The 25,468-nt window shown below is 42.8% G+C and overlaps 1 protein-coding gene across 1 annotated transcript; it reads right to left on the bottom strand.

The window, feature by feature from the left end:
• Positions 1-14,360: 14,360 nt before the first annotated feature.
• Positions 14,361-15,066, bottom strand: LOC133775118 (eukaryotic translation initiation factor 3 subunit K-like). The gene has a single exon (XM_062213185.1). It carries the CDS (start codon positions 15,064-15,066, stop codon positions 14,392-14,394), a length of 675 nt encoding a protein of 224 aa, XP_062069169.1. The 3' UTR covers positions 14,361-14,391.
• Between the last annotated feature and the right edge of the window lie 10,402 nt (positions 15,067-25,468).

Genomic DNA, 25,468 nt, shown 5'->3' with positions numbered 1-25,468 from the left:
GTGGCGATCCTACCAAAATGTTCTGTAAACATAGATAAAATTACCCTGAAACGTATGTCGAAAGACAGAGAAACTAGAGTACCCAAAACAAGTTTGGAGAAAAAAAAGTTCAGAAATCAGTTTGCCATTTACAAGCTCTTGTGATCAAGATTGTCTTGTTTGAGGGGCAGGCGCCATAGCAGGTAAAGTGTAGCAGGTAAAGCTGCCACCTGCAGTCCCAGCATCCCGTATGGGTGCCAGTTCCAGACCCAGCTGCTCCACTTCTGATCCAGCTCTCTGCTATGGCCTGGGAAAACAGTACATATTCCTTGGGCCCCTGCACTCGCATGGGAGAACTGGAGGAAGCTCCTGGTTCTTGGCTTTGGATCAGCACAGCTCCAGCCATAGCAACCAATTGGGGAGTGAATCAGCGAATGGAAGACTTCTCTCTCTCTCTCTCTCTCTCTCTGACTCTCCTTCTCTCTCTCTGTAACTCTGACTCTCAAATAAATAAATAAATCTTAAAAATAAAAGAGATTGGCCGGCGCCGTGGCTTAACAGGCTAATCCTCCACCTTGCGGCGCCGGCACACCGGGTTCTAGTCCTGGTCGGGGCGCCGGATTCTATCCCGGTTGCCCCTCTTCCAGGCCAGCTCTCTGCTATGGCCCGGGAAGGCAGTGGAGGATGGCCCAAGTCCTTGGGCCCTGCACCTGCATGGGAGACCAGGAGAAGCACCTGGCTCCTGGCTTTGGATCAGCGCAATGCGCCGGCCACAGTGGCCATTGGAGGGTGAACTAACGGCAAAAAGGAAGACCTTTCTCTCTGTCTCTCTCTCTCACTGTCCACTGCCTGTCAAAAAAAAAAAAAAAAAAAAAAAAAAAAAAAAAAGAAAGAGATTGTCTTGTTTTAGCAGAAGAACAGAGAATCATGGAACATGATAGAACAAGGAAATAGACCCTCACAAAATTGCTCAGCTACTTTTTAGACAGTGCAGACATGAAACAGTGGAAGAAATCCCCTTTCAACAGATGGTACTGGGGTAAATTACTCATGCTGAGGCAAACAAGCAAACAAAAACCAGACAAACACTAAAAAAATCCAAAATGAACCTATATCTATGTTTCACACTTTATCTAAAACTACTTAAAATGGATTATGGTCTTCCATATAAAATATAGGACTATACAGTTTTTAGAAAAAAACTATAAAATCTTAGGAATGAAGGGTTAGGCCAAGAGTTTTAAAACTTCACACCAAAAAAAAAAAAAGATTCATAAAAGAAAAATAATGGAATTGGACTTCAAAGCTGATTTCTTTTTCTCTGTAGAAACCTGATTAAGATGATAAAAAGACAGCTATAGATTGTGAGGAAACATTTGCAAACCATGTGTATGACAATAAAAAAAAAAAAAACTAGGCTCTAGAATACTGAAGACCTCTTGAAACACATGGAAAGTATATTTGATTATAAAATGGGCTAGACAGGAGCAGAGAGTACACCAATGAGGACACGTGGGTGGCAGACAGCACAGGAGAAGAGGCTCCACAGCACTGGTCACTGAGAGCATGAATGACAATCACAAAGAGGTGTCCCAATGTACCACTCAGAGTGGCTAAGATTAACTAGTGTCCTGTAAAATATACTGTCTCCCGACCTTGAAAATGTAATTAGGTACAGGAAAAGAAAAATAGAGAACTGAGTAAAAATAAAACTCTGACAGCACCCAGTGCCGACAAGGATCTAGAAACTGGACTGGGCATGCATTGCCGAAGGGGACATCAAACAGCACAGCTTATGCTGGAGAACCATTTGGCAGCTTCTTAAACACTACCAGCTGACAATTGCACTCCTGGGCATTTATCCCAGAGGAATGAAGACTTGCGTTCACACAAAAACCAAATTATTTGTAATAACCAAAAAAACTGGAAGCAACACAAATGTCCTTCTATGGGAGAATGAGTAAACAAATTTCGGAGTACATTTGTTCGTCAAATACTGCTCCACAAACAAAGGAGTGAAGTATCGATGCACATACACAGCTTGGATGAGTCTCCAAAGAACTGTGCTGGGTGAAAAAACCCAATCTAAGGAGATTATTCACTCTATGACTGCATTCTTGTGGCGTTCTGGAAATGAGAGAACTATAGAAATAGAGAACTGAGAAGCAGTTGCCAGGGACTAAGGAGGGAGGTGGGGCTGGAGGGAAGAAGGTGTGACTATGAAAGGACAGCACTGGCGTCCTGTGGTGGTGGAGATGCTCTGTAGATCTTGACATAGTCAATGTCCCTATACTGGTTGTGAAGCTGTACTACAGTTTCCCCAAGGATTACCACGGGGAGGAAGTGGGAAGAGGGAAAAGTAGAGATTGCTGTTTATTTCTTAAAGTTGTAAGAAATGCTACAATCTTCTCAAATATTAAACCTTTAATTAAAAAATAGAGCACATTGAGATGTTCCTCTCCCCAGGAATACAAGCTACTTGTGAGTTGTGTTATGGGAGAAAGAAGTATAGAGAAAACATGGTATGCATCCATCAAAGCCTCCACTCCCTGTAGACAAGGACATAGATGGATGGAACATTCACTTTTATTCTTTTTTAAAATTTATTTATTTGACAGAGTTATAGACAGTAAGAAAGAGACAGACAGAGAGAAAGGTCTTCCTTCCATTGGTTCACTCCCCAAATGGCCACTACAGCTGGTGCTGCGCTGATCCGAAGCCAGGAGCCAGGTGCTTCTTCCTGGTCTCCCGTGTGGGTGCAGGGCCCAAGCACTTGGGCCATCCTCTACTGCCCTCCCGGGCCACAGCAGAGAGCTGGACTGGAAGAGGAGCAACCAGGACTAGAACCAGCGCCCATATGGGATGCCGGCGCTGCAGGCAGAGGATTAACCAAGTGAGCCATGGCGCTGGCCCCCACTTTATTTCATTTGTTGATGTGGTCTATTTGTCTACTCATTTATATGCTCATACATTTATTGCCTTAGAACCTTACTCATCTTTTCTTTCATTCAAATAGTGATTGTTGAAATGTATATCAAATATTGAGCAAGCACTAGGGGACTGGAAGGAGCATAGCATGACCTCTGCATTTGTACATTCCATCAACCTAGTACCCTGACAACCTAACCAACCAACCAACCAACTATCCAACCAACCAACCAACCAGTGTTGACAGGTACCTATTGTATTCCCAAGACCTGTTGTTTTGGGTGACATACAATATGAATATACATGACATTAATTTAAAACTGCTTATTGATCAGCCTAGGAAACAAGATAAGGTCAATATGCAATATGAAAGCAGGGGAGGGTAAGCCACCAATTCTGCGTCAACAATATATCAAATCATATATTCAGTGAAATCTCATTTGATTACACGCAGTATGAAATCTCAGCTTGTAAACCTGCAGCACAAGGTCCTCGGCATCAGCGCAGCCCCGCGTCCCTTACCCACCTCATCTCCTGCTAGTGTAGGTGGCCTCCTATGCTTGTTGTTTTGTCTGTGTGTGTTCCTACTGCTTCCTCCACAGCAATGTGTATTCCCGCTTCCCCATTTGTGAACCTAATGACCCACTTTTCTGTAGTTTTTGTGGCTTCCTGTTACACCTCAAGGGAAAAGTGAATGAATACTTTCCTTTGCTCCTATAACACTCATACATACAGTTTCCTAAGGTCCTAACCATATCCTTGTAGAGTGTAGTAGGAAGCTCTTCCATCAGGCAGCTGAAATTGGATTCTGCTGTTCCCACTCACTGATTGTATCAACTCAGGGAAGTTTGTTAGCCTCTTTGAATCTCTCTCTGCTTATGACTTTATGGATGTGAGTAGGCTCCTGTCCCAGAACTGATGTGTGGGTGAAGAGAAATAACACATGGAAAATGTTTGGAAAAGTGCCCAGAGTGTAGGTAGCTCTGAGGACATGCCAGCTCTTCTGGTGTTGTGGGAAAGCATATTTGCATTTGTGTCTACTTTATCACTTGAGGCAGGAACTGTTTCTTTTTCATTGAGAACCTTGTACATTGATAACAATGTTGCTAATAATTATCATGCCTGCCATTCAAGATACTATATTCATTGATATAGTCTCTTTGGAAATTACTAGACTGTAGGAGTTTTGTTCCAGTAAGATCACAATAGTCTGTGTTCACTGACATTCTTATGAACTCTGGAGTAGTCTGAGGATATCCTAGGAGCCAAGGAAAGAGAGAAAATATATAAGACCACGTGGCTTTGGCTGTTTTTATGTGTGGATGAGATAAATGAGTTTGCTCAAGCAGTTATTGGAGAGAGGAACTCTTCCTTGTCAAGATATCTAGAATGCATTGTGAGCTACTTCAGAACTTATTATTATAACTGTATAAAGATGTATATATTATACATACTTAACATTTTATATCAGGAAAATTCAAAAAATTCATGGAAAAAATTTTAAAAATACATTTACTTTGGTGAAAAACAGTTTGGGGTCTGGAATTGTGATGCATCAGGTTAGGTTACCACTTGTGACACCGGTATCCCATATCAGAATGTCAGCTTGAGCCCCAGTTGTTCTGCTTCTGATCCAGGTTCCTGCTGATGTGCCTGAGAAGGCAGAAAAGGATGGCCCAAGTACTTAGGGCCCTGCTGCCCATGTGGAGTTCCTAGCTCCAACCTGGCCTGGACCTGGCTGTTGTGGCCATTTGGGCAGTGAACCGGAGGATGGAAGGCCTCACTCCCTCTTTGTCTGCTGATGCTCTGCTTTTCAAGTAAATACATACATATGTAAAAGAGGGGGGGGCAAATTTGAAATATCTGCAGTTTTCCTTCATGTCTACTTTACATGAACTCTTAATAACTCTTGTATATATAGAATACAGATATTTTGTGCTGAAATAAACTTAGCTTTTAGTTCCACTTTCCATGAACTTTTTGAAGTACCGAATATTTCTCTCTCTCACACACACACATATGCACACACACGTGAAGGAGTATGAATTTCTCATGTAAGTCATGCAGTTCACCCTCTTGCTCACTCCCTGGATACACCAGTTTCATCCCCAGTTTTTACACCTGCTATTTCATTTGCCCAGGATGCTCTTCTGCTGTATGTCTGCATTGATAACACACTCACCTCATCCTTCAAGTATTTGCTCTCAAGTCATCCTCTTCAAGAAGGCTTTCCCATTACCTTTTTTTATTCTATGGTATGCACTTCCATCTCAGAACTCTAGTTCCCTTTCTTCTCTACCTTTCCCTGTTCTCACAGCTCAGATCACCTTCCTAATTACTGTATGACTCAGGTGATGATTACAAGTGTCCTTGGTTTGCATCTCCTTGTTAGGGCATTAGCCCCATCAGAGCAGGGAACTGTATTTGTTTTGAACACTGCTGTGTCTAAAGTTCTTAGAATTGTGCCCTGGTACCCAAGAGGTGCTTAGTATTCGGTGAACAGAAGTATAGAACACGGGGCTATGGGAAGGAGTAGCTCTCAGGATGTAGACTTGGATATGCTTGGGGGTTCTCCAAAGTAGGAACAGATGCAACACAGGGCTCACGTTACCTAATTCTTCCCCGCCCAACCCCCCAGCACCTGTGTAAGAATGAGACCTCTTCCTCTTCTGATGACCCCACAGAACTGAAGGAGGGGGTTAGAGATGGGAGGGAAGAAAAGCCCATTCAAGAGGACAGCAGGGGGGAGCTGATGTTTGTTATTTCTCAGGTGAAACTTGATGAATCCCGGGAAGAGGATGGAAGTGAGGACCCATGGAAAGGTGAAAGGAGGAAGCCTGTGGGGGGGGTCAGAGGAAGATCTAGTTGTGATGGAGCTCACATGGGTGCCTCTGATCCCTTATCTATTGACCTATTGACATGTTTCCTTTGTGAAGTAAAGGAGCCAAGGAAATTACACAAGAGGGATGATTCGCTCCCAGGTCCCCACAATACCTTGGAGATGGCAACAGCTTTGTTTTGGTAAAGGGCTGCTTATCCGGTGATTACTAACTGTAGCCTGCGGGGTGAAGATTCTGTAAAAAGATCACTCAGTTCCAACGCCTTTATTAGGTGGACCATCGCCACCTGCCAGGATCCCCTCTCTCTACAGCTCTACAACTAGCTGGGGACTCACACCTCCTGTTATGCTGTGGTTCATATGTCTGCTTGCCTGGACCCTGTCTTTCACTGGATTCAGTGAGGATTCAAGGATAAGAAAGGCAAGCAAGACTGTATCTGGAACAGACAGAAGAGAATGCTACCACCTCGCTAGTGTCTGATGTGATTGTACCTGCATGAAACCTGTGTCTGCTCCTTGGTGATGAAAAGCCACTACTCCCAGATGGGTCCCAGGTGTAAAGACAGAGTTCCTCAACCTCAATTCCCTCCTCCCAGTTGAAGAGACACTCTCTAGGACATTTAGGAGCCAAAATTTTAAAGAAGAGGCCTACCCATGCATTATTGTGGCTAAATTAAGGTGTATATTGTTTTGCTGGGGCTGTTGCAACAAGGCACTACAAACTAAATGGTTAAACAACATAAATACATTGTTTCACAGTCCTGAAGACCAGAAATACAAGATCTGAGGTCTGTTGAGGGAGACTGTCATGCTGGCCATCTTTGGTGTTCTTTGGCTTCTGCTCTATCACCCCAGATCTCTGCCTTAATCTTTACATGGCTGTTTTCCCTGTGTGTGTGTATCTATGTCCAGTTTTCCCCCTTTGCCAGGGCTGGAGTCTAGCCATGGTGGTTAGGGGCCCAGCTTGCTTCAACATGGCTTCATGTTAGCTGATCTCGTCTGCAGTGGCCATGTTTCCAAGGAAGGTCTCAATCTGAGGTTCTGGAGTAAAAGTCAACATATGGATTTCTGGGGTACACAGTCAACCCGTCATAGGGTACAGCTGGAGCTTCAGCTGCAGCAACATTATTATTAAAGATTTAACACAGCACTTTCAACCTTCTACATTTTTGAAATATAGAAGCTGGAGCCCCAAAGTGCTTCAGAGCAGTGTGGCCTGGGAAAGACATACCCATCGTGGAGTTTCAGCTCCACCCCTCTTATACCACTGCAAATCCCTCATTGTTGGTCTTATCCTTCACTTGGGTCTGGAAGTGCCTGCTTGTCATTACCTAGAGGGAAATACAGATCAAATGGGATGGCCAGGAAATGCGACATCACCTCCAACAGACACATATGAGTAAGGGACAGTTTCTCTAAGGTCATGTAGTGAGTGGTAGGCTGATACACTGTCAGTATTAGGGAGCCTCACAACAGACTGGGGTTCTTTGCTCAGACCAAGTTTCACTACCTGAGCCAGCCTTCCCTATGGATGCTGTGATAGAAACCTGGGGCTCTCATGAGCTGGGGAGGGGGTGCATGTAACAGCTGATTCTCAGGTCATGAAGAAACCTTGAATGTGATCCAGGAAATCCAATCTGATTCTGTGTGGAGCTCATGTAGAGCAAGTGTCTTACTATTCCCACTGATAGGATTTTCAACCAAATAACTGTTTTCTTAAGAAAAAAATTTCAAACATTTATATGAGAGAGAAGTAGGAGGGGAGAGAGAACGAGAGAGAGAAGGGACTCTCACATCTGTTTTCTCAGTCCCCAAATGCTGGCAGCATTCTGAACTGGGCCGCATTGGGGCTGGCAGGTAGGAACTCCATCCATATTGCCAGTATGAGCAGCAGAAACTAAACTACTTGAGCCATCACTGCTGACTTCCAGGATCGGTATTAGCAGGGAGCATGAGTCAGGACCCAGAGCCAGGAATCAAACCCAAGAACTCCTAAGTAGGACATGGGTGTCTTATCCCTTGTGTTAACCACATGGACAAATGCCTGCTCCCAACCAATGTCTTTTTTTTTTTTTTTTAACACTTTAAGAACATGAAGCCCAGGGAGGGTGAACAAGCACCCTTTGGGGCTTGAGTGAAGACTAAATGTCAGAATGAAAGTTGTAGAAACTTCTGTGGTGCAACTCAAAGCTGCTTAAAGAGCATTTCATAAATAAACAATAAAGTGGAGTCAAACCAGGGTTTGCAGGAGACTGCACACTAGGTGTGTTCATGGCAGGGAAAGAGGGGGTCAGCTTAATTAACTTCCTGAGTCAGTTTCCTCCTCTGTTAAATGGGGATAAAGTTATTTATGCACAGCTGATGAGAAAATAGCTATGCTCACATATTGTGGTGTGCAATAAATGCAGGTAGCATTTGTTAAAATAAAGCACATATATACCCTATAGTCCAGCAATGCCATTCCTGGGTATAGATCTTGGGAAGGTATGCCATATGTGTGAGAGGACAGGCACAAGGAAGCTGACTGAAGCATTGTTTGTGTGAACAGGAAAGTAAAGACAGCCTGATTGGTCATCACTAGAGGAGAGCATTGAAGATGTAGTAATGGAATTCCAGGTGGCAGCTAGAAGAAATGAACTAGAGCAGCGGTTCCCAAACTGTGGTACCTGGACCAGCAGCAAAAGCATCACCCAAAGACTTACTCAAGATGCAGAGTCATGGGCCCCACTGCAGTGAATCGGCACATCCAGAGGCGAAGTCCAATATCTGTTTTAACAACCCGCCTTCTAAGGAATTCCACTGTTTGTTCCAGGTTGAGAACCACTGAACTGTAGGTACACGTGGATAGATATTAAAGCGCAGTGGAAAGTTAAAATGACTTCACCTTTCAGGGGATGGTTGACATTCTCTGCAGGCTGACGTGATGGTCACAACTGGGGAGGCACTACTGGCAGCCAGGGATGCTGCTGAACTCCCTGCCGTGCACAGAACAGCCCTATGCTCTTGCCTCCCCTAAACCATATTGGCCAAACTTAGTTTAGGAGAAGGGCACACATGCCACAGGTCTGAAGTCTGCTCTTCTGTTGAGAGGCATCATGAAGGAAGCAATATTGTACTCTAATGTGTATACAGTAATTCCCACAATCTGTGATTTTGCTTTCATTGGTTTCAGTTACCCACAATTTCAGTGATTAATGCTCAATTATGGTTTGAAAATATTAAGTGGAAAATTCCAGAAACAAACAATTCATACTATTCTGAGTAGTTGATAAAATCTTTTGTTCTCCCACTTCATGCTGCTTGGAACATTAACTGTGCTTTTGTCCAGTGCACACTCAGTGTGTGCCTGACCCTCCCATTAGTCCTCTTAAAATCTGTATATAAAGATAATTGAAAATGAATCTTGATGAAGAATGGGATGGGAGAGGGAGTGGGAGATGGGATGGTTGCCAGTGGGAGGGTGGTTATGGGGGGAAAAAGCTGCTATAATCCAAAAGTTGTACTTTGGAAATTTATATGTATTAAATGAAAAACAAACAAACAAACAAACAAAAAATCAGCTGTCTTGGTTATCATCCTGACTGAGGTAGCCTGACAGTGCTTGTGTTCAAGTAACTTACACAACAGCCTAATACTATACCACCAGCTCGCATCAATCACCCAGCTTTGGTCACCTCACATCATCACAAGATAAAGTACAGTACAATAAGAAATTTTGAGAGAATCACATTCATATAACATTTTATAGTATACTTCAATAATTGCTCTATTTTATTATTAGTTACTGTTTTTTAATCTCTCACCATGCCTATTTATTTATTTGATAGGACAAGTAACACAAAGCGATTGAGAGAGGGAGAGAGAGAGAGACAGAGAGAGGAGAAATAGCTTTCATCCTTTGGTTCATTCCTCCAAAGTCCTCAACAGCTGGGGCTGGGCTGGGCTGGGCTGAAGCCAGGAGCCAGGAACTCCATGTGGCTCTCCCACATGGATGGCAGGGGCACAAGTACTTGGACCATCTCCTACCGCTTTCCTAGGTGCATTAGAAGAGAGTTACAGCAGAAGTGGAGCAGTTTGGGCTTGAACTGGCTCTCTGACATAGCAAGGAGTGGCTTAACTCCCTGCACCACAATGCAGGCCTCCCACTGTGCCTGTGTATAAATGAAGCTGTATCGTAGGCATAAATGTATAGGAGAAAACACAGTATAGATAGTTAGGTGCTGTCCGTGATTTCAGGCATCCACTGGAGGTCTTGGATCATGTCCATGGTAGATAACAATCTGCCTGCTCCCCGCCCCCCCCCCCCCCCGTGTGTGTGTGTGTGTGTAACTAAATATACTTATGTAGTTGACCTTGTGTTGAGAAAAGTCTTGACCTGATCTCTGAAGCAAGCTGCCTCAGCTTGGGTCAACAGTAACCTCTACCAACTGACAGCTGCCTATTTTCCCTCTACTCAGTGCTCACTGGTCTATGGTGTATCCTTTCTGGAATTTCAACACATTTATGGGCTGTGATTCTTGGTTTCTTGTATACTAAGAGTATTCACATTTGGTCATTTTATATAACAATTAATTATTCTGTGAAGCAATTTTTTTTGCCATGTCTCAACCCATGTGCATATTGCATATTGTGGTTTCTGTTCCTTTTATTTTTTAAAAAAAAAATATATATATATATATATATATTTATTTATTTATTTGAAAGGCAGAGAGAGAGAATTTTGCATCTTCTGATTCACTCCCAAAATGGTCACTACCATCAGATCTGGTCTAGGCAGAAGCCAGGAACCAGGAACTCCATTCTGATCTCCTACATGGTTGGTAGAGGCTCAAGCACTTGGTCAGCTTCCACTGCCTTTCCAGGCATATTAGCAGGAAGCTGGATCAGAAGCAGAGCATCTAGCATTGCACTGGCACTCCAGTATGGGAAAGCGATGTCTAATGTGGCAACATATCTAACTGTACTGCAACACTGGCCTCTGTTAGCTTTCTAGGAGTGCATTAGTATATAGTTCACATGACTCAGTCTTTGGAGCATTGCTGAGTGAGAATGACTGCCCCCTCTTATAAACTTCTTTCTTTGCCCCCCGCCCCCCATTTGACATGCTATACCTTTAAATTCTAGTATCTTTGAAGCTTCTTTAGAGTGGGCATTTTGGGGATCACATCTGCTTGTATTTGCCTGGTACCATGTTTGCTTTTGATGTTTAGTAAACCTTTGATCTCATAGCATAGCTAAAATTTGGGGAAAGAAAAATTCATGCACAATTATCCTCTTACTAGTCCCTCTTTTTTCCCCCTTGACACTTGCTTGACCAACTCTCATTCACTGTTTAATGTAGTGTTCTTACAAATAGGAAAGAAAGAATCAGGTATGAAAGATGCATGTGGACATTTTCCACAGAACCATTACCCTGTGCAGTTTCAAGCCTATATTTTTGCTTCCTTTTGTTTTTTAAAAGAAGTAGATTTGAAACATTGATGCGTATTAATATGAATTACACAAGTAAATCCACAGGATGCTGGGCAGCACAACACAAGCTAAAAAGTAGAAACCAACGCATCTCAGTGGGTATATGGGCAGGGGCTGTGGTCCTCTAGTCACGACACTTCTGGGAGCAGTTCTGGGTGTGCACTTGCTAACTGAGAGGCCTGCAGACCCACCAAGCAGGGCCATTCTTTCTCTACTTGAATCTCATCACTGCACCATCGAACCTCACATTGTGCCTACTTTCCTTGCTCATGGTGGTCCTCCTGCAGATTTTCCCTACCATCTCCCAGGTGCTGTACCTGGACATCTGAGAACCATTACATGACTTGTGTTTTCCTCACCTTTAGAATTAGTCTGTTAGCCCTTTTGATTGGTACTGTCTCCAAAATATGTCTGCCCAGCCCTCTTTCCTGGCTAGTCATTCAGTTCAGGCTCCATCAGCTCTGGCTTCATGAGTATAATGACCTTGATCCAGGGTAATGCATTTTTAATCTCGCATTTGAATGCAGTTCTGGATCCAAATTTCCCCTTCCCTGGCCTCAGAGGGAGCTGTCAGCCCCAAATGAAGTATGTTTGTTCTCTGGATTTAGAAATAGGACCACCACTGAAACAGATGTCTCCCAGTGACGGGATCTGAAGGAAAACACAGACCGACCAACTCAAATCTTAAGTGCTTTGTGAACTGAAAGTCTACAACTACTATGGTTTCTATGTGTGCCTGGTCTTATCTGATTGTCATTGCCACTAGCTCACACCTCCTTGATGAGCATAACCATTTCAGCTCACGCAATGCGTGCTGTATATAGTCCATCACACACTTCCTGTATGTTGATCCAAGCCTGAAATCCACTCCTTCCATTCGCTTACATTCATGGGCACACATGTAACTTTTGTGTGCATGTAGACTTTACTCAGGGCTAGTTAAGGCAGAAGTCTTGAGTCAAGATTCATGTACGTCACATCAACAAAAATTTCCAATGGCATGCCATTGTTTTTCCCAGACACTCTTTGTCTACATGGGTACAGGGGCATTGTTTCTAGATAGCTCTCAGCTCCTAGTCTTCTAGCCTTATGCCCTTAAGCACCTATTCCTCTCCTCATATATTAGGGTTTATAGCCATATCCATTGTCCCGAACCTCTGCTGAACCCAGTCCTGAGGCCTTCCTTTTAACCCTATATAGCTTGTCAATGTTGCTGCATAAGAAGACAGTTTGTTTTCTCAGAGGAACTTGCTTTCCTCTTTGAAGATAACATATTATTACCTTTCCTTAAAATGAGCAGTCTGTCTCATCCCAAGTTAAATTTCTCTGATAATATGAGTTTGATATTCACCCTACAGTTTATTGTGACATTATTATAATCTTGACATATTTTTTGTTTGTTTTGTTTTGCTTTTGGCTAGGGGCATCATAATGGTGTGAAAGACATGAGAAGAATTCACTCATAAGAAAGTAGAACCACATGTTAACTATTAACATGCGATGATGAAAAGAGAGGGCTTTGCAAGAAAGGCATTCAGTCCTATGAAGTCAAACACATTGGATTCTACCCTGGGCTGAGGACCTTGGGGTGGGGTGTCCACAGGGAAGTGAGGATTGGGGTAAGAGTGTGCAGGAGTAAGCTGCTGATGGTGTACCAGTTAGCTCTGCACGGGTTGGGGGCACCCAGCCACAGTGTGTAGCACTTTCCAGTTTCCAAGTTGTAATTGTTCTCACTATGGCTGATTTTAAGTTATTGATGTGGAATGTGTGGGTGTAGAGTTTGTGAGACAAGTTCAGTAGCCACCATTGTGTAACAAGTGTGTCATTCAGATATGACCGAGAGTGAAGGCAGTCATCTAATGTAGTGAACAGAATCAGGAAGTAATGAGTTTTGAGTATTTTCTACCTTTGATTCCAATAGGCTTTATTTATGAGTTTATATAATTGTGTTTTTAATAACAGCTCTGTTTAGCAACCACCTTGTAAGAGACATGAAAATCCAACAGTCAGTTCTTGTGAGTTCATTCAAGCTGAATGTTGGGTGGATTTAATGAGGATTGGTAATTACACAGAGTAAGCAGTATGTGCAAAGGCACTGTGGTGAGAGGCAGCTTGGCAAGGTTTATAGGTAGAGTTAAAACATCCCACAATGGTTTTTTTTTTTTTTTTTCAAACTTGGAAAAGCCACGTGGTGGGAGGAGTGTCCATTGCCACTGAGTGGTTTTATTCAAGTTAGGGGTGACACACAGGACCAAAGACTGAAGCTCTGAATGTGGACTGGGTGCCTGTCACCTCCCCTCAAACTCTGCGAGGAAGAAGGAACAGTTAGAGGACAGACAGAAGGAGTGAGACTGAGGAATACTAAACGTGGCAATGGTGTCTTGCACCTTGTAAGTAGATACAGAACTATGCCAGTGACTTAAACCCAAATGAAAAAAAGTTGTATCTGTAACACAAATAGCCATGGGAGGAAAGGTGAGTGAGGTGTTTTTCCTCTCCGCCTCCTCATGAGTTGCTATTTTTTGAGACATCACTTCCTCAAAGTGCCAGACAATTGTATCTGCTAATACGGTTTTGCTAGTGTGATCCTACAAAGGATAATGCGACTTGTTTATGCCACTCCCGTCTGGCAGCAGCGAATAGGACAGTAAATGCTGTAGCATTTCATTGTTTAGGAAACTCTTCGTGCAGGAGATTTCAGAGAGCACGACTGAAGTTTAGGAAGACTGATGAGTACCTTCCCACGGGAGGGAGAATTACCTGCCGGCAATCCCGATTCTGCATTGTATTTATCTCTGTGGCCGCTGTGCTGCTGGTTTCTGTGCCCCCTGCACTTTCCAGGTTTTAGCAACAGCCAGCACAGCCCCTGTATCTTCCCCTGAGTCCTGTTCCGAAACCCAGCTCCAGTCACTGAGCCGCCCTGCACTTGCTGACAAAAGTGAACCTTCTCTCCTCCGCTGCCCATTTAGACTCTTTTCCCATCAGGCTGGTTTCCCATCAGGCTGGGGTTAGCTGTGACCTGGAGTCAGCCCCATTTCTGCTTCTTCATGTGCAATGGTGACTCCAAGAGTTTGTGGAAAAAGCAGAGTTCCCAGATAATTAAAAGATAAATTTTTTGTTGCAAATACTTTTTTTTTTTTTTTCGATCAGCAGCTCTTTATTCGTCCTGGCGGTCACTGGGAGGAGGCCATGATGCTGGACACACTGTCAAAGTCGATCTTCTCCACGATGTTCTTGGGCTTGATGCTCTCCTCCTGGCTGCAGATGAAGATCTGGCCCGACTCGTCAGCGCTCCAGCCGTACTCACTCATCCACATCTTCAGTTGGCTGTCTGTCAGGTCCCCGAGCATCTCGGCCAGCAGCCAGCGGTCGATGTGCTGGTAAGTGATGCCCACAACGTGGCAGATAAATTTGCGGACGGAGTCTTCAAAGCCGGTGATGCCTTCCAGGAGGTCCATGTTCTCATCCAGGGCTTGCCAGAAGGCCTGGAAATGACAGGTCTCCAGCAGGTCTCCGAGGTACAGAATCTGCCGGATCGGCCGCTCTTCTTGGTGAGCCTGGTCGATCATGCACTTGCACAGCGTGAAGTCCGTGTGGGGCAGGTTGGTGAGGGCCTTCAGCAGGATCTGGGCTGTGACCGTGGTCTGAAAGAAGGCTGGGTTGAACTGGTACAGTTTCAGGACGGCCAGGTTGGCTTCCAGGTCATAGGCGTTCTCCTTGGCCTGCGTCTCCACATAGCGCTCCAGCGTGGCCAGGTTCTCAGGATTGTACCTGTCGATACCCTTGAGCAACTTGCCCACGTTCGCTCTCATCGTTGCAAATAATTTTAAAATCCATACGTAGTACATAGATTTTCATAATATACAGTTTAGGATCTCTCATATGCGTGGGTTTCAAATTTTTTTGCCCCAATGTAAATGCTTTATTTCAGTTTCCACCTACTTTTCCAAGTTTGCTTATGTTATTTATGTCACACCTGGTGAGTAGAGAATCTCTGGGATTCACTTTTCTGATATATAAGATGGGACTTAGAGCACTCCCATTTTACCTGTTAGGTACTGAGGAAATGTGTGCTCCTAAGTACCTAGCACCATCAGTGACCAACACACTCCCTTCTGTGTTTATTGTTTTCAATTGAGACCTGACTTCCATGTGTTTGTCAAAGACCATCTCATGTACCGTTGTGTTCTGAGCATCTGCCTTGTGCCAGGCTTGTCAGCCACCTTCTCCTGTTGGTTGCAGTTGACAAGACCTATTCTTCCAATGCTTGTTGCATTCTATCCTGAGATGCTTTCATCACTTTTCAGATAATATTAGTACTGCATTGCTAATGAATGAGATTCTATTGATCTGCAGAGAATGTACAGGAAAACTCTTGCTCTCAGAGAGCTGATATTCCTGTACATCAACCATATGTAGGGAAAGAGACTCCTCCACTACTCAACAAGCATCTGTCACATGTCCACACTCAGAGACATCTTTAAGGTTGGTATCTCATTTATTCTTGCAAGTAGCCCTTCAACTAGTTTTGTGGTTGAATTAGCTAAAAGTCACAGAGAATAAGGAATTGGTTTTCAATCCCAGTATTTGCAAAGCCTGAATCTGGGCTACCTGATGCTAAAACCAGAGAATTTTTTTTTCAAATCTACTAATTGTCTTATAGTTCCATCACTGGTTTGGGTCAACACTTAGCCTCCTACCTCATGCAGATCATTATAGCAAAACCAATAGCATTTAAGATTGTACTGTCAAGTGAAAGAATTCTGACATCACTCAGTCCAATTTTCCTTCCCTTTTATTAGAGAATTCTGGTTCTTTTTATTGGGGGTCAGCCAATAATTTAATCCTTTTCATAATTGAAGGAAGCATAACAAAAGAAAAGGTTAACAGACTCACCATTGAAGGCACAGCGGCGCAGCAAGAAATATCACTCAGGGATTTGCAACTGTGTTCACTACGTGTCTTTTAGATCATGACGATATTCCAGCTGCTGCAGCAAACAGAGCCTACAGATTTTCTTTGCTGTCGAAGTGCCTGGTGTTTTACATCAGTGCTTCCTCAGGAAGTTCATCCCTTTCTGACTCCCTTGTGAAGGTCGTGGCCTCGAAGGATCTTGGTCTACTTGATGTGTGCAGTGGTCAAGGAGAGCCAAATCAGGTGGAAGCCCCAGTCTGCCACTCACAGGAAAGTGAAGTTGCTAGTAGGAGCCTGGACTCTGGTAGCTCTGGGACAAAGCAGGTGTGCACAGTCTAGGTGAGGCCCCAAACCTGTCACACCTGCTGTTGACATCAAACAGTTACATGTTCCCATGGTGTCCATATTCTATGTCTGTGAAGGCTAAGCTGTGAGCTCAGGAAACTTAATTTTTTATGCATTATTGATACAGCAAAAGCAGCTAATATGCGATTTCTTTTCTTTATTTGCGGTATTCTATGTGCTATCTGGATGCTGATCTTTTGTTGTGTGCATTGCAAATACCTTCTCCCAGGACGGAGCTTGCCTTCTCCCTGTTCTTATGGAATCTTTTGATGAACCGACACTCATATCCCATTTCACATTGATTGGTGGTGGTTGCCTGGAGCATTACTTTGCAAAGGGTTCTGAGACTGTGGGCTCGCTCAGTGGGAAAGAGCACCATGATCTATTAGAGATGTCTGACAACCATAAAGACTCCTAGGGCTGCCATTTATAGCACTGGAATAAGTCAGCTAAGTAGTCAAATGGATTTTACATTTCTATCCACGCACCCATTGGATGGAACTCTGGGAAAAGTGAATAAAATGGCAGAAATTCTTGAAAAGAGCAAGGATAGTGATAGTGTAATTACCAGTAGGTAATGGAGACACTCATATTATCCCTCTAAAAGGTAAATTTTGCCTTCCAAGGGAGGTGGGGTAATTTCTAGATTTGAAGCCAAAGTTTACCAAGTAGAAAAAAGTTTTATAAAATTTGAGTGGGGCAACATGAATAAATTCTAGGGATCTTTTGCTCAACATAGTGCCTATAGTCAACAATACTGTGTTGTGAACTTAGACACTTGCTGAGATAGACCTCATGTGAGGTATTCTTATCAAATAGACAAAAAATAAAACAATGGCACAAAGAAACTTTTGGAGGGGATAGGTAAGTCTAATTACCTTGATATCATGGTTGTTTAACAGGTGTGTGTTCTTGTAAGAATTATTAAGTATATGAAATTATAGTCTAACAATTAGAAGTTGATAAAACCAATACAAGAAGAATATCTCAAGAAATGTAAATGGGTAGAGGTATGAGCATCATGGTGGACTCATGGAAGTCCAGCTGGTTTTGTGGGCTCAGATCATCTCAAATGTAGCACGTGGTTGTAACAGAAGAGGCTTAAGAGGTTTCTGGGGTGTATGTTATGAACAGACCCTCTGTGTATGAGGAAGTTGAGAGTTTATTCTGTAGGTTATAAGGTATCAAGTTCTGGTGCTGTCTGTTAGCCTCAGGGTCAGAATGTGTAGGATGATCAGACTATGGCTTAGGGGATGGGGAAGACAGAGTAACAGGAACATGAGGCTGGGAAAGTTTCAGAAATTAGTAGGTGGTCAGGTAGTAGCATCCGCTAGGCTCAACCTTCAGGTCTGGTGTCAGCAGAATCCCCTATTTTAACATAGAAAAGTAGCCAGGAAAGCAAGTTTGAGACTCAGGCTTTGAAAGATAGGGGATAATAAGGGTGATTGTTAATTAAAGGAACTTCAGGCCCAAGGCTTTGGGAAGCAAGTCAATTACCAGTCTTGGAGCAAATTAGGAGGAAGAGACCAAGACAGGGACCAGAACTGAGTCATCATGAGGCCACCACTGGCTTTATGTGTGACAAAGAAACTGTGTCTATAGACTAGGCAGAAGGTCAGGTGTGGCAAGAACAAAGCTGAGTTGACCCTCAGAACTTTCAAGTAATATATTGTTTGCAACTTTAATAGAGTGAAAGGGCACAGGCTGTGCCATTTTAGATGCCTGTGTTCCAGTCCTTGCCAAGTCCTTTGTGTCTTAAGGGTCTTGAACACACTGGCTCTTCAACAAGAGATTAAGCAGCCCTTCCTCCTAGAAAAGGATTCATGTAGATACTTGTGAGCAGTAAGGGCAGAGTGGTCCTCCTGGATGCAGGTGGGAACTGGGAGTTGTCTCACCAACTCTGCCTGCTCCCCACCCTCTGGCTGTCCTTCTTCCCCATAGCCAGAACTTTGGAAACTAAACTGGGAGGGAGGAATTTAAGCAATTCTAGGACCACAATCCTGGACTCACTATCAGGTCAATCCTGGGATACAGACTGTGTTCCAGTTTTGATTAACACAGCATCTGCCCCGTGTTCCCAGCCCAAGTCTTAGTTTTCATTAGAAACCATTCAGGTATTGCCCAGATGAGTGACCTTGGCCAATGTCAGAGACTCCCTGAGCCCCTGTTTTCTTATCTGCAAAACAAAGAAACTAATTCCAACTTCATGGTGTTGATGTGAAGCTTTCTTAGAGTATTGGTGACACACATGTACTGCACACTAAACGTCTTTGTTCAGTGTGCAACAAATGTGATGGTTGCCATGGTGACAGTGATGGAACCTGACACCTTGTTCTCTGTGAGTCATACTTTGGTAGCCTCTTTACTAGCTCCACACCCTCCAGAGAGAAGAGCAGGTGTGTGGCCTCGTAAAGGAACAAGACACATGTAAAGGATAGTGCAATGACAAGGAAAGGAAATCAAGCAGAAAGAGGTAGAAGCTAAATTTAGTTTCTAACTTTAAAGTTTCAATGGAATTTTTTGGTGGCCTCCAAAAAAGCTAATGATTTGATTATAATGCAAAATAGTAGGCAAATGAAATGTTATGGTAAATATGAGAGAGATTTTTGCAAGTTGAGTTAGCCTATGGTATTAATCCCTTTTCATGTCACAAGAACTTGCATGTGTGGCTAGGATACACTGACAACTCACCTTCTCAGGATGTGTTTCATTGTCTTCTTTGTCTCTGGATAGATCTTTCACATTTCACTCACCTGGTTTTATTGTAAATTTTGACTTATCGGTCTTGCCCACAAGACAATGAACTCTCTGGAGGTGAGAACTCTATATTTTAACTTTGTTTTCTGGTACAAGATAGGCAATAGGATCTTTGTGAAAGGAATAAAATGTACCTGTAGTAAAACCTTTCAAACATAGGATTTATGAACAGTTCTCAAAGGACACACATGAAAATGTAGTTTCTTGGAAAGGGGGTAAATAGAAAAGAAGCAAACAAAGCAAACTTGTTTGTAGCAAGGAGAAATATACAGTGCATCATCAGTAGTACTGGTTTGTTGAATAAGAAACCCTTCTAACCAACAACACATGAGCTGAAGAATTGAAGCAGGAATGAAAGAGGTCCCTCAAGGAATAATAGAGACTAGTAGAGAGAAAAAGACTGCCGTAGGCTAAATTATTGAGCCTCTGTTTTTAAAACTGCCTTTGAAAAGAAGCCTGAATGAAAGAAAAGAATTGTGCAATTAGAATGTATTTTCCCTTTATGTTCTTATCTGCTTCCTTCACAAGCTATTTTTGGTAAGTTTGCATTAACCTTCTAACAAAATGCTAATTAAAACAACTTTTAATAGACTGCGTTTAGAAGACCAAATCCAAAAAAGGAAAGTGAGTTAGGTTTTCACATCAGGGTAGAAACCAGGTTCTTAATCCTACTTGGACAATAATTGCAATTCTCAGTTATTCTCGCATGGAATTGCAGGATATTAAATGGAGTGGTGACTATGAATATGTGCATCTAGAACTGGGCTGACTTGTTTTCCTTTTGCCACCAGTTCCTCTCAACATTAAATTATTTCCCAAATAGTGTAAAATGGCATCCCTGTATTCATTTTTATAATATAAACTAACCATGCACTGAAGTCTGTGTTGATATTCTGATTGTTTTGCATGTTATCGTCTTTCACCTATTTCTAGCCTTATGACTTAAACCACACTGCTGTATTTACATTTAGATCTGCAGGTTCTCTGGGTGGAGTTGCAGTTACATTCACGATTCATTGAAAAGCCACCACAGAGTGGTACCAAACAAAGATTTTATTAGATCCTACACACACCTTACCAGGTTAACTTGATTTGTACTTATCTTTTGCATCTCCACTTCTTGAGCCTCTAACTTCTCAATGCATTGGATTCTTCCTTTCTTTGACCCTTGAATTCCTGCCTGTTCACTGAGTCTCCTCCAGGCATCAGTCCTACATATACCCATAGCCCTATTTGCTAACTTCCCTCATAGAGTTTGTCCCACTGTTATTGTCACTTGACCATACGTATGTGTTGTAAGCTAACCAAGAGCAGATCTTTGCATCATTAACCACAGAAACCCTACTGTATGTGCCCAATGTATACCTGTAAGATAAAGAAAAAAATAAAATGAGAATACAGCTATAGGCGGGTTTGTACCTACATAAATAATTTATTGATAAATATGGATGATAAATGATGGATAGGTATGTTTGGGAGAGAGAGGGGTAGACAGGTAGATGGATGCAGAAGTAGATACAAATGATGCAGCTAAAAAGAGGGAGGATGCAACAATGCAAGGCCAGTGTTGCTCTGTCATCACCATGGCCTTGCCATTCAGTTGTTTGGAACATTCTAAGAGGTGCCCATCTTATTTAAATTGGATTAGTCCATTTCCTTCTCAACTCTGCCTGAAAAGAGGAAAAACCAATCGTCCTCTTGCATTTAGTAGGCGCTAGATTTTGCAAATTTTCCTATAACTGATCTAGTTTCTTTTCGAGCTAGTTTCAGAAAAGATCATGCTTTTCTAATTATATCTGATAAGACATGTGCAAGTGTCTAGGTGGCAGGAGTCCCTCCACTCTACAAATATGGAAACTGAGATGAGTTGCATCCCCAGGAACTGCCTTCAATCATAGTTGAGCTGGAGGGGAAGGCTGCTCTCTTGCCCTGAAGTCTTTAGTGCTGAGTGAAGTCAAGCTGAATGAAAGGTACTGCTGGAAGGAAATTCTGAGATACCCTCTTCATGGCTTATATCCTGTGTGATCAATAACATCTATAGAGAAGTCTGAGGCCTCATTTGATGGGAAAACTCTCTAACCTGCAAAGTTAAACTGGAAGGAAGTCCTATTTTCTTTAGCAGTGAAATATGGATTTTTCCTCGAGAGCTAAGGTAGAAAATACAGGCCCTTTCTCTCATGCTATCTGCACTGGAAATCAAATATGGAGTCCTGAGTTGGGCAATGAAATAAATCCTAGGGTGGGGAGGTGTACCTGACATAGTAGAGCCTCGGATAGTGAAAAATGAGTTCTAGGTCCTCATCACATGTTCTTCTTAGTGATTATTTGCATGTTTACAAGGATCCTATAAAAGAAACAATAAATTTTATTTTTTGTCTTAGAAACTCTGAATTTCACCTCATGAAAAATTACTGTTTTTGGTCAAGACTGGACTGAGGAATGCAGGACCTTCTAGGTCTCCTCCTCCTATCTGTTAATTGACTTGCTGTTCCTCCTTTCTCTCTCAACACCTAAACACAGGTTTCCAGTCTAGGTGCCATAGAGACATTAGTTTTTTCATTACAGTTTCTTAGGCATTGCCAGGAATTTTTCAAAACCCTGGGTTAGGTAATTTAAGTAAATATACTGACACATGGTAATATTACAAGTGATTATATAATAGTAATGAAAATACTACCAGACCTCACCCTTTCTTAAATGTTACCATGGCTAAATTGCCCAAGCTTCCCTAGTGTCAGGTCTTTTTTACCAGTAAAATTAAGATGCGTCTCATTGCTGGAATTCTTATAAAGATTGAATGTGCTAATCCAAAGAAAGCACGTACCAGAATGACTCACATATCGAAAATGCTTAGAAGATGTCTGCTACATTAAAATAAAATTGTCAGCCGGCGCTGTGGCTTAACAGGCTAATCCTCTGCCTTGTGCCGCCGGCACACCGGGTTCTAGTCCTGGTTGGGGCACCGGATTCTATCCCAGTTGCCCCTCTTCCAGGCCAGCTCTCTGCTATGGCCCGGGAAGGCAGTGGAGGATGGCCCAAGTCCTTGGGCCCTGCACCTGCATGGGAGACCAGGAGAAGCACCTGGCTCCTGGCTTTGGATCAGCACGATGTGCCGGCCGCAGCAGCCATTGGAGGGTGAACCAACAGCAAAAAGGAAGACCTTTCTCTCTGTCTCTCTCTCTCACTATCCACTCTGCCTGTCAAAAAAAAAAAAATTGTCTAGAATGTATTTTACCTGTAGAGGATTGATGGTGGCAGTGTCTTTGTTTGTTTAACATTTCATTGATTTCCTGTATCTGACCTTGTCAAACATTCTTAAAAATATTCCAAAATCCCAAATATGGCATTTATAAAACAGGAAGACATTTGGCCCAGGAAATATGAGGCATATACCATGCATTTGATTTAGTGCCCCACTCCAACCCTTTGATTGCCGGAGAGTCAAGTTCCAATTTGCCATCTTGGAAATCAAGACCACTCCTAATTTTCTTTTCAGCTTCATTACTTCTCCACAGAACACCCAAGCCAAGAATACTTCTCCTGTGGCATCTGATTACTTGTTTTGTATATGTACACCTTTATTACAGGAGCAGTTAGCCAGAGTGACCTTTATACAATAGAAGATCTGTGTGTTGCTCTTATGAGTCAGATGGGAAGCCTTGGAAATTATTATTATTTAAGAGTAGAGGAAAAGAAAGAAAGAGAGAGAGCTAGCTCTCCCATCTGTTGATTCACTTGCCAAATACCTGCAATGGTCAAGTCTGGGCTGGGCCAAAGTTGAGAGCTGGAACTCATTCCAAGTCTGCCAGTGGGTAGCAGGAACCTAACTACTTCAGCCATCACTGCTGCCTCCTAGGGTCTGCATTACCAGGAAGCTGGAGTCAGGAGTTAGCTGGCACTGAACTCAGGCATGGGATGCAGGTATCTGAACCAGCATTTTGATTGCCAGGCCAAATATCCACCCCACTTTAGGAAGTCTTGAGCAGAGGAAAATCCAAAGCCATTGCAATGGTCCACGTGCCTGTAACATCTGACCTTAACTGTCTATTGGGTTTCCCCTGCCACCTCTCTCCTTCCCACTTGCTCTTCTCCAGCCATTCCTGGCTTGTTTAACCTTTCTCACACTCATCAGAGTGATCTAACTCAGGGCCTTTGGGTTTTCTGTTCTCTTCCCAGAAATGCCTCATCTCCAGGTTGCTACATGGCTCCTTGCTTTAATTTCTGCAGGTACCTGGTAAAATATCATTTTCTCAGACAGTCTGTTTCTTGCATATGCTATATTAAATAGAAATACCTCCTTTGTCCTTATACTGCTTTATGATTTTTCATAGCACAAATTACCACAGGACAAGTCTATCTTGATTTTTTGATTTATTACATCAGGTTCATGAGACCATGAAGTTTGTCTTATTTGATCATTGTTGCCCAGAATTGTATGTTGGGTGTTGTCTGCCATCCTCAGAGAGGCTGGAGTTCCTTCCTGTCTCTTCAGTATTGTTTGCACTTCCACATTGCCTACAGTTCTGTTCACTGTCTCTAAATTTGTCTTGGTTTTCTGCAGCTAACTCAAATATGAGTCTCTGAGTCTTTCAGTAGACATCCCAGCCTAGAGTGGTCACCTGCTCTCCTACATTGTTGGAGAAATGAAAAAACAAATTATCTGTCAATTGTTCTCTGTAGTCTTATTTGTTAATATTAGAGTATGGGTAAAGTAAAAAGGTTCTGGAGTTAGTTGCTTAGCATCAAACCCTAGCTCAGCCATCCATGAGTTGGGTGACCTTGTGTGGGTACTTAGCATGTTGTGCATCACTCCCTCATTTGTCAAAAAGAAAACACCAATGCGAAATGCCCAAATTTGCTGCATGAATTAAACTAGCTACATTTATTAAGGACCCATTCCTGGCAGATATGAAGATACTTCAAAAAGGTAATAAGGGCCTGGTGGTATGGCATGATGCATAAAGCCACCACCTGCAGTGCTGGCATCCCATATGGGCATCGGTTCAAGTCCTGGCTGTTCCACTTCCGATTCAGCTCTCTGCTATGGCCTGGGAAGCAGTAGAAGATGGCCCAAGTGCTTGGGACCCTGCATCCGCACGGGAGACCCAGAGGAAGCTCCTGGCCCCTGGCCCCTGGATTGTTGCAGCTCTGGCGTTGCAGCCAATTGGAGAGTGAGCCAGCAGATGGAAGACCCCTCTCTCTCTCTGTCTGTCTCTCTGTCTCTCTCTCTCTGCCTTTCCTCTCTCTGTGTAACTCTGACTTTCAAATAAATAAATAAATCTAAAAAAAGATAATGAGGTATGGAATTAAGGTATAAGTTTATGTTGGTACAAATATTTTTAAATTCACACATAAGGAATCTTCTAAAAGTTATGGAAACTGTATTTTATGAAAAAACTATGCATGGATTTCAAATTTTTTAGCACCAAAATGATCTTTCAGTTCCTTTTCCATGAACTTTGTGAGGTGTCCTCATATAAGTGCGTGGTCAACATTCGTGCTTATTTTTGTCAGCTAAATGAATTGTGTTCCCAACTAGATCAGAAGCTCTGTTGTTTTCAGGGCACATAACATCTGGCAGAATCTTCCACACAGCAGGTGCTCCATAACTCTGTTGACTTTTGGTAAAATTATTTCCCAAAGGACATGTCAAAAAGAAATGCTTAGAAAAATTATGCCAAAGCAGTTATGTTTGCAAAACTGCTGTGGGACCAAGAAAGGGTAAAGAGTCTCCAAAGGAAGCTCCACTGCAAAACCATCCAGAAAACAGTTTCTAATCACTCACTTTGGGCCAGCCTTGGCGCTCAGGGTTTGAGGGATGCAGCAATGAAAAATCCACGGGTCCTCCTTGGGCAGGGCTGGTGCGGCCAGATGTGTGAACCAATGGCCATAACGCAGTGCAGGAAGTGTGGCAAGGGCGTCACAGTGTCACAGCAGTCATTTATGGATGGGGATGTACCGGCTAGTTACTTTTTCAGGTTGACTCAGGTAGCCTGCTTTTCTATTTCTGTGTGCTGCATGAGTGAATTTGAAAACGAGAATAGTGTTAAAATTGAAAATGGAATAAGGTCCCTGGGGAATAAGAGCAGAAGTGGTTTGAGGAAAATATACTGAAACTGTGTGAAACAAGAAGCACAGATTGAACCAAAAATCATTGATTTCTTCAATTTTCACTATAATGTAAAAAAAAAATTCCTGAGGACAACACATTGATCAAGGCTTATGATTTGTTCC

Source organism: Lepus europaeus, chromosome 16 (assembly GCF_033115175.1).
Source record: "Lepus europaeus isolate LE1 chromosome 16, mLepTim1.pri, whole genome shotgun sequence".
NCBI lineage: Eukaryota > Metazoa > Chordata > Mammalia > Lagomorpha > Leporidae > Lepus > Lepus europaeus.
This window is presented reverse-complemented; position numbering and strand designations above follow the sequence as displayed.

What these genes read in the sequence shown, in the direction of transcription:
- LOC133775118 (XM_062213185.1), bottom strand. Translation starts at nt 15,066, where the DNA reads ATGTACTACGTATGGATTTTAAAATTATTTGCAACGATGAGAGCGAAC.